This window comes from Siphateles boraxobius, unplaced genomic scaffold (genome assembly GCF_051911475.1).
Source record: "Siphateles boraxobius isolate OS27281-9 unplaced genomic scaffold, OSU_SipBor_1 8, whole genome shotgun sequence".
NCBI classification, from domain to species: Eukaryota; Metazoa; Chordata; class Actinopteri; order Cypriniformes; family Leuciscidae; genus Siphateles; species Siphateles boraxobius.
The window spans coordinates 4,253,481-4,263,624 of record NW_027509208.1 but is presented as its reverse complement, the minus strand read 5'-3'; the positions used below and the strand labels follow the sequence as shown (position 1 = coordinate 4,263,624).

The 10,144-nt window shown below is 39.2% G+C and overlaps 2 protein-coding genes across 2 annotated transcripts; both read left to right on the top strand.

The window, feature by feature from the left end:
- Positions 1–335: 335 nt before the first annotated feature.
- LOC143728651 (voltage-gated potassium channel regulatory subunit KCNF1-like) lies at positions 336–2,285 on the top strand. The gene is made up of 2 exons (XM_077219464.1): positions 336–401; positions 790–2,285. The coding sequence occupies exon 2, from the start codon at positions 795–797 to the stop codon at positions 2,178–2,180; it is 1,386 nt and encodes a 461-aa protein (XP_077075579.1). The 5' UTR covers positions 336–401; positions 790–794; the 3' UTR covers positions 2,181–2,285.
- A 3,512-nt stretch (positions 2,286–5,797) lies between these two features.
- LOC143728816 (voltage-gated potassium channel regulatory subunit KCNF1-like) lies at positions 5,798–9,750 on the top strand. Its single transcript, XM_077219677.1, has 2 exons — positions 5,798–5,939; positions 6,806–9,750. The coding sequence occupies exons 1-2, from the start codon at positions 5,840–5,842 to the stop codon at positions 8,278–8,280; spliced, it is 1,575 nt and encodes a 524-aa protein (XP_077075792.1). The 5' UTR covers positions 5,798–5,839; the 3' UTR covers positions 8,281–9,750.
- The last annotated feature ends 394 nt before the right edge of the window (positions 9,751–10,144 follow it).

Below are 10,144 nucleotides of genomic sequence, written 5' to 3'. Positions count from 1 at the left end.
GCTACCTTTCAGATGGATAATTTTTTTCTGTGATTCCAGTGGAATAATTATTTTGCCTAATTTTACATTTTGTGTATAGCAACTAAATGTGCAAATGTTTTTTTTCTCTCTTTTTTCTTTTCTTTAATAATACATTGGCTGATGCATCATCATCCGGTGCATGCTAAACTTATATCATTAGGCCTAAATGAACATGGTTCTTAAAGGGTCATCTCCCCATACCTTTCTATATAATGTAATGTGTAGATTCTACACATTACCCTATGTTTTTATATGAAACTTGGATTTCAAAAGACGCGAGCGCAACGGTCTAGCGCTGTAGAACTGTTGAAAAACAGCACACTGGGATGAAAAAACTCGTTCTTTGACACTTTTCGAGACTTTCTTCACAGATAACAGAAGTAAGTTTATCTTTTGCCTTCAGTAGGCTATTGTTTTTTAATGTAATGTTGACATTAGTCAAAAGTAGCCTATTGCTCATTAATGACAGGTTCACATGGTTTTGAAACATTAGCCTATACATTTTAAAGTTTTTTTTCCCTAAACAATACCTCTGATATTTTGTTTAATGTTTTTACATTTTTGCCGAAATAATTTTGTACTTCATAATCGTTTTATGGTTTAAATTTAGCTGAGAAGCCTTTAATAAGAGGTCAAATCAAAAATACACCTAAGGTTAACGTTACGTTACCCTGAAAATATCCACAAATTTTTACTAGTCAATAGCAGGTTGCTTTTAATAACCTAACGTTACAGTTCTGTCATTTTGTTTTAACTCTGGATTATCAGTTGAAATGTGGAAGTTCCCGAGGAGGACTCGTTACGCGGACTGTAACGGCTCAGAGGCGAGCGAGGAGACGGAGATTGCTGTGAACATCGGTGGTGTCAAGCACATTCTCTACGGGGACGTGCTGAACCGATATCCCGAGACGCGTTTGGCTGAGCTGGTGAACCGAGCCACGGATTCCACACGAGAAGATCTTTCTGCTCTCTGCGATGACTACGACGACTTAAAGCGAGAGTTTTATTTCGATAGAGACCCAGAGGCTTTTAAATGCATCCTAGAGCTTTACTTTTACGGAAAGATTCATATGAAGGGAGGAATCTGTCCCATGTACCTCAAGAGAGAGCTGGACTATTGGGGAATCGACGTGGAACATCTGGGTGCATGCTGTAAAAGCCATTTAAATGAGGTGGAAACTATGCTTGCGCAAATTGCAGAGAAGGTCAAGGCCATCCAGAACACCCTGAAAGAGGATGCAATGGTCACTAGAGGCCAGAGGTGCCGAGCGTCCCTGCGGAATCTCATTGGGAAACCAAAGTCATCTTTAGCAGCGCGCGTAATCGGAATTGTGTCGGTCGCGTTTATCCTGCTCTCCACTGTGGTCATGTGTTTGAGCACCATGCCGGAGCTCCAAGTGCAAGATGCCGAGGATAACCTAATCGAACACCCGATCATTCACACGATCGAGACGGCTTGCATCAGCTGGTTTACGGTTAAATATATTTTACGATTCGTGTCCTCTTCGAACAATTTGCGTTTTATGACTTCATTCATGAATATTATAGACTTTATAACCATCATGCCTTTTTACTTAGTGTTGATTCTGGAGACTGCCATGATGGACCGGTCCAATGTTCAGCAGGCAGCGCGGGTGTTGCGCGTCATACGCATTGCTATGCGCGTCATGCGTATTGCGCGCGTTTTCAAACTTGCGCATCATTCATCGGGTCTGCGAACTCTCGCAATAGCGCTTAAAAGCAGCCTGAAAGAGATGAGTCTAGTTCTCATATACATGAGCGTAGGGGTTTTCCTGTTCTCGGCGTTGGGATACATAATAGAGGAAAGCCACCCAGAATCTATGTTCACCAGCATCCCAATGTCCTTCTGGTGGGCCGTAAATTCCATGTCCACAGTGGGTTATGGAGACATTTACCCTCAAACCACACTAGGCAAGTGTAACGCCGCTGTCAGTGTTGTGTTTGGCATGTTAGCTATTATGTTGCCACTTCAACTGATCATTAAGACTTTCGGCGCTATTTACAATAATCAGCATGAACTTGAAATCATTGCTAAGCGAGAGATCGAACTCACAGAATTACGTGCGGAGGATGAAGTGAAGGGGTGTCAGGAGGCTGGAAAAATGCCATCACAGGCTTCTAGCAAACATTCGATGTGAGATAGATAGTGGTGGTGAGACCGCTTAACGAAGTAACAGATGTATCATTGTTACTGGGTGATACAGCAACCGTGTCCAAAGACCAATCTAAACATGCAAAAACAACTAGAGAGTGATTTTTTTTATCAAGTTCAAAATAATAAACTACTTCGGAAATAAAACCGATCAATATAGACAGTTCACTGTAATTTATATTTACTATGTATGTATGTATGTATGTATGTATGTGTGTATGTGTGTGTGTGTGTATGTATCTACCAAGTTATTCAGTGGCTAAAGTGATCCATGTTTTGTTTGAAATCAGTTTGACAACAAGTGCATATTTTTCTCCAGCTGAAGAACATCACCCAGGATTTACTGTAATAACTTAAAACCTATCCTATTTGTTATCCATACTGAAAATATATATTCTCGATACTGCAGTTCACTGCATGTCGACGTTTGGGATGAAATAAAACATGTAACACTTGATAAACATGTGAGAAGCGCATCGACAGCAAATTCAGTCGTTTCCCAATGTGTAAGCAGAGTTTGACACTATAACATATTACTTGTTGGCGAATTAACATTTCTCTCAAATCAAAATAATATTAAAAAAAATTGGGTAACACTTTACAATACGGGTGCACTAATAAGCATTAATTCGTAACTAATGCACAGATAATCATGAGTTAATGTATGACTCATGAAGAACTAAACCATTAATTAATTATTACTGCATCAGCAACTAATGAGTCTATATGATTAATAGATTAAGTAATAAATTAATTGCTATTAATTAAACGTGTCATCATGTATTAATTCCTTAATAACATATTTTATTAACTAATAGTGTAAATGAATGTGTTAATTACCACAATTAGTCAACGCTATGCACTTCAACTTCCAGCTGTCTGCTTTAATTAATCATTAGCTAATGATTTGCAAATCTGTTCATTATGTTATGACTTTACTTGTTGAGGCACATGACTATTAACTAATTGTTAATATGTTATGGTTATGGGTTTTGTCATCCCCACTAAAGGTCTGTGGGGCAGTTGCACATGCAATGAGTGTAATGTCAGAGAGTGTTTGAAGGATGGGTAAGTTGGGGCGCACACAAATATCAGGACACCAGAATCTGAAATACTGTCGCTGTTACACCGTGTTTAAACTGGACGAGACCGTTGCAGCTGTCTACACTGGACGTGACAGTGTAGCTGACGCTGAGTTCAGTGTAGACGCGTTTCCATGACTACACCGGAAGTTGTTAATGCGCAACCTTGTAAGACGATAAAGTCATTTTGTAATGCAATTTATAATGTGTCTTGTTTATAGTAATTCTGAGTAATAGTGTGACTTAAAGCTGTTTTTTACCTTGCTCTTGTTAAATTTATGACCAAGAGAAAAGTTGTTTATTAATAGTCACATGTTTAACCCCGGAAGTATTGAGAGTAGCGCGTGTGAGAAGAGAGTCGCGGGTGAAAACAGCGAACTTTTAAGCTCCCGTCTATTATTCTACAGCTGGTCTACCAGGCGAACACGGTAATAATTACGAGCTATCTTATTAAGCACTGTTAAATTTTGATTACAAGAAAATGTAAGACGCATTGTATTGGTCTGTATAAGAAATAAGAGTATATGAATGTTGCTTTGGATGCTTTGTGATTGAAACTGTTTTGTGTATCTTCTAGTTTTCACGGTGTTTCATGATACTTCAGAGAAGAATAAATGTGATTGTGAACATCAGTATGAAGCGTGGACTCATTTATGACCAGTGTAGCTATAGACAGACCATTGCAAGTCCATTTGTCCTTTATAACAGAAGTAGCGCAAGAGCTCGGAGTACGTCAGAAATAGAGTAAAGGCCCGTTCACACCAAGCACGATAACTATACAGATATAACGATAAAGACATCGTTATCTGTATAGCGATAAAGATAACTATATATGCGTCCACACCAACAACCGATTACGGTCTTTTTATTCTAAGCACGACAATGCACAGGGTTTCAAAGTACTGCTAGCGAAAATGGATGACCTGCTGCTGCTTTATGTTACAAAAAAATATCAAAAGAAAAACAGGCGCTTTTGGGTAAACGATATCCTTAAAAGACGAGAGGAGTTGGGAGAATCCGAATTTTATTATAATTGTTGTTTACAACATGTCATTGAATATGTTTTTGCTGTTCTTATTGCCTTTACACGTCTTTGCCAGCAGATGTCCTCAGCCAGAATGCTATGTTCCGAGCGCATCTACGTTAAACAGTGAATCTAGCAAGTCTAGTGTACTCGACCTAATCTAACAGCGAATTTATCTGACGAAGTCAATGATGGGATAAAACATCGACTAGTCAACAACTTTATGTATAGGCAACGCCCTTTTCACTGCAACTTCAGCAATGTTGTCAAAACTCGCTGGATAGCCTACCTGAGGTAATTTTGTTATACTATGCTAAACTGCATAATATCTCATCGTTAATACTTCTCACCATTTATTCCCAGTATACGACCGATTGCTTTCCATATATCCATCTTTTTTAACGTGTCCTTGAAAAGGGGTTTTTACTTGTCAAACAGTGGAGGATTTTTCTGTACATCGACGATTAACTTCTCTGTAATGTCATCTACCATTTTAAATGCGCGAGACCTTTAAATTAGAATGGATTCTGATTGGCTGTCAGTGTTTTAGTTTACTGTTGGGGGTTTATTGTGTCGTGTAGCATTGTGTCGCATCCAGTGTTGTATCACTGATTATAATGGGTTCTAGTTTCTTTGTCTTGTCTAGGCACAGTGTTATGAAATAGCAGAGCTTGGTCGCGTGTTCTCAGTGTTCTTCCTTTAAATCCTAGAGCTCAAGCTTAACCTGACACACTCCTGTGCCATGAACTGTTGGATGCGGTGGTTCATCTGGCACAGTGGAATCCCGGTTGTAAAAGGCGGGAAATTGAAATCCATAGTGTGGATGTCAAAATCAAAATGACATATTACTTAACAATTAGTTAATAGTCATGTGCCTCAACAAGTAAATTCATAACATAATGATAGATTTGCAAATCATTAGCTAATGATTAATTAAAGCAGACAGCTGGAAGTTGAAGTGCATAGCGTTGACTAATTGTGGTAGGCTAATTAACACGTTCATTTGCACTATTAGTTAATAAAATATGTTATTAAGGAATTAATACATGATGACACGTTTAATTAATAGCAATTCATGTATTACTTAATCTATTAATCATATAGACTCTTTATTAGTTGCTGATGCAGTAATAATTAATTAATGTTTAGTTCTTCATGAGTCATAAATTAACTCATGATTATCTGTGCATTAGTTAAGTATGAATTAATGCTTATTAGTGCACCCGTATTGTAAAGTGTTACCAAAAATTGTATAAATGCAAAACGTTGAACAAATTGTAAATGTCATAAGATGTCGAAGACCTTTCAGTATTTTGGAATGTACTTATATTAGTTATAACCACTTTAAGAGTGTGTAGGCCTTTATGTTTTATGACTGCATGAGGAGTAGACTTTTCAGGTCCTTCAATCAGAGAACATAAATTATGACTCTCTCTCCACCCCTCCCATCATGCCTGCTCTATCTCTCTCCACGCGCGTGCGCGCGCGCCCACACACACACAGACACACACACGCCAAGGTTTGTTCCTCTCACTAATCATGTTGCGCTCTTTCGGATTTATTCAGCTCTCCACACGGACATGCAGCCGAAGGCAGAAGCTTTTTGAAACTTTCTTCACAGCTTTTGCCCCAAATATAAGTAAGTTTAATAACAACCGAACCTTTACGTTAGAAAATAATTTATAAAGTGGAGCGCGCTAGACCTTATGCTGTTAATGCGAAAAACACGATTTTTAAAAAAAATTACAGGCTAATTATTTAAATATATTTGAATAATGTATTGAATTATTTTATAAAACGTCCATTTTACAACATTTTTAAATAAAAACTATTTCATCTTAAAGTGCAAAATTAGTTCGTTGCTGTACTCTTTCTAGGCTATTTACATTTAGGTACAGGGAAACCGGGACCAGTTGTCACTTGTCACATGTGGAAGTTGTCGCGGCTCTAATGCTAATCGTATTTTTGACCGGATAATCAAGGAACGGGGTGAATTCAGGATGAGTGGGACTCTTCTTGCCAGTGAGATGACTTGGAAAGTGTCCCAATCAACCTGAAATACAACCCTATTTTCAAGTGAAAACAACTTCTCTCGGGTAGGCCATAATTTCCCATACTTGTCAGACCGGGCAAGTTGTCATTTGAATTTTAAATGTTATACATATACAACATATGATTTACAATAGGTCTATTTTTTTTTTTAACCATACAATGATTTGATTATTTAAGTTTCCTTTTGTTTTGTTGTCATTTTTGTTGTCTTATAAATTTGAATGGCAGGTGTCATTCTGACAACTTAAAGTAGCCTCGCTGTTGGTGAATGTCGTAACAAGGTCAATAACGGTGAAAACAGATTTTTTTTTAAATCACAAAGCTTAAAAACGTATGTGGCAGTGTCTAGCACCGGTCTCTCCTAGAATATGTTGTTAAATGCTCATGTTACTTTTTATGACCTATGGTCCTCAAAAATGGTTATTTTTTGTTTTGTTTAAAACGGGATTGTAGATGACATGTGGGAGTTCTCAAGGACTCGTTACGCGGACTGTAACGGCTCAGAGGCGAGCGAGGAGACGGAGATTGCTGTGAACATCGGTGGTGTCAAGCACATTCTCTACGGGGACGTGCTGAACCGATATCCCGAGACGCGTTTGGCTGAGCTGGTGAACCGAGCCACGGATTCCACACAAGAAGATCTTTCTGCTCTCTGCGATGACTACGACGACTTAAAGCGAGAGTTTTATTTCGATAGAGACCCAGAGGCTTTTAAATGCATCCTAGAGCTGTACTATTACGGAGAGATTCACATGAAGCGAGGAATCTGTCCCATGTGCTTCATGAGAGAGATGGACTATTGGGTGATCGACACGGAGTATCTGGATGAATGCTGCAGAAGTAGTTTAAATGAGGTGGAGAATGAGCTGGCGGAAATAGCAGAGAAGGTCAAGACTATCCTGGACGACCTGGAAGGTGATGTAACGGTCACTAGAGGCCAGAGGTGCCAAGCGTTCCTGTGGAAGCTCATGGAGAAACCAGAGTCATCTTTAGCAGCCCGCGTAATCGCTGTTGTGTCGTTCGCGTTCATCCTGCTCTCCTCAGTGATCATGTGTGTTAGCACCATCCCGGAGCTGCAAGTGCAAGATGCCGAGGGAAACCTGGTGGAACACCCCACCTTTGAGTCCATCGAGACGGCTTGCATCATCTGGTTCACCGTGGAATATATTTTGCGCCTCCTGTCCTCTTCGAACAAATTGCAGTTTGCGTTTTCCTTCATGAATATAGTAGATTTTCTAGCTATCATGCCTTTTTACGTAGTTTTGATTCTTACGCATTTGGGCACTGCTATGATGGAGCTTGCCAACATCCAGCAGGCAGTGCAGGCATTGCGCATCATGCGCATTGCGAGAATCTTCAAACTTGCGCGCCATTCATCCGGTCTGCAAACTCTCACCTGCGCGCTCAAAAGCAGCTTGAAAGAGCTGGGTCTGCTCCTCATGTACATGAGCGTGGGGATTTTCCTGTTCTCGGCACTGGGATACACAATGGAGCAGAGCCACCCAGAGACCATGTTCACCAGCATCCCACAGTCCTTCTGGTGGGCCATCATTACTATGACTACTGTGGGGTATGGAGACATCTACCCTAAAACCACTCTGGGCAGGTGTAACGCCGCTGTCAGTTTTCTGTGTGGCGTAATAGCCATCGCGTTGCCAATTCACCCGATTATTAACAACTTCGTCATTGTTTACAGTAAGCAGCGCGTACTTGAAACCGCTGCCAAACATGAGATTGAACTCATGGCGTTACGCGCGAAGGAGGAAGTGCAGGAGTGTTCGGACTCGGAGGCTGGAAAAATGGCTTCGGCTGACAACAGCTCGGTGTGTAACAGTGTTGCTGTGAGCGCCTCACAAAGTGGCACATATATGCCGTTACCTGGTACAACCTGCTCACAAACGCAAGAAAAAGTAGATCAATCAATATAACAGTTCGCTGTGATTACAGCCTGGAAACGGGCTAAGCTTGATATCTATCTATCTATCTATCTATCTATCTATCTATCTATCTATCTATCTATCTATCTATCTATCTATCTATCTATCTAGTAGGCTATAACCTCCCAACTCCAAGTCTCAACTTCAAGTCTCTGTTCAGAAAATAATAAAAAGAATAGAATAAATGACTAGTTACTAATAGTTGCTAAATACAACTTATTTATTCATTCATCCATTAACATTAAAGGAACATTAAAGTAAAACAATGCAGAAGTAAATGAAAAGGATTGGACTTAACGATTTGCCAAAAAAGAGCAAAAATCTATAATTTCAATCTTATTCACATCAAAAGATTAAAGACTCTTTATCTCTGACAATATCTTACAGTAATATCTGACTGGTCTCTTAACTGAACAAGCCTGAAGGAAGGAAAACGACTATGACTTTATAATGCAATTTGTGTACTCTGAGGCATTAAACAACAATCACATTTGTTTAAATTTTTGTAACATCGTTAACATCATACATGTTTTAATGGTCTTCAAAATAAAATCATTATCTGATTTACTTTCTTTCCACATCAAACCATTCTCCTCAGCGTGGTTGTACTCATTTCTGTAGTCTTTTGGCATTAAACAACATCAACTGATTGTTTAAATTATTATTATTATTACTATTATTAGCTTGACCAATGGCAATAGTTCAAAACTAAAGCAAAACCAGAAAACAATATGTGTTTTTACGGTGGTGACTGAATGCGCATGCTACTATGCTAGTTTATGTCTAAAACCTTATACTTGCTATTACAATTTGATGTTTCAGATACATCCATTTTTTTAAAAGTCTGGTTGATTATGATTTCACTTTTCTAACTTTAGTTAGTGTGTAATGTTTGCGTTTGAGCATAAACTACATCTGCAAATTTCTGCAACGTTCAAAGCAAAGGAAGATATTTGTTTTTAAAGAAATGTTTTTAAGGACTACAATGTTGAGAAGAGTTGTTGTTGTAGAGCACATTTTGCATCTGTCTTTTCATGTGCAATACAGTACGTAACAAATGCAATAGCATGTCATTTTAGTGCATGTCTGTGAGGTAATTGGAGCTGCTAACACACACAAGGTTTTGAAGCTCCGCCCTCGGTGCCGGGAGCAGCAGCTCATTTGCATTTAGAGGGACACACATGAAACGACACATTTTTACTGACCCTCAAAAAGGGACAATTTTAACATGCTGTAAAAAAATGATCCGGTGGGTATTTTGAGCGAAACCTTCACATACACACTCTGGGGACAACAGAGACGTATTTTACATATTGTAAAAAGGGGCATTATACCACCCCTTTAAATAGTTCACTCTGAGCCTGTCCTGCAGGTATACGTCTATGAACTTACCTGTACTTTTTCTCTCCCTAGATGTTTTTTTTATCTAACTTGCCCATTAAACAATAGTGTGAACCACCATCCAGAGTTTGAATGATGTGTCACTAGAGGGTTTGAATTTTGCCTCGGGGTGTTAGCCACTCATTTGTTGGCTCCTGGAAGAAATGGACAGACATAGATGTGGGTGTGTTATTGTGTGGGTGTTATTCATTCTGTCTGAGTGAATTAATGCGTTGCATTTGTTTTTGCCCACATGAAAAGGCTTTTGTGTTTGTGTGTGTAGGCCTACTGATGGCTGGACGCTGAGATATGGCTTAGATCTGGCATGTGGGTGGAGAAAAAAAGAGCAGCAGGTCCTAATAGCAGTAATCACAGACCCCACCAGCCCAACTAAAGCAGCATCACACAACAGGGTTGCTAAAATGAGGAATACAGGCCGCATATCAGAATCAGAATCAATCAGAAAGAGCTTTAT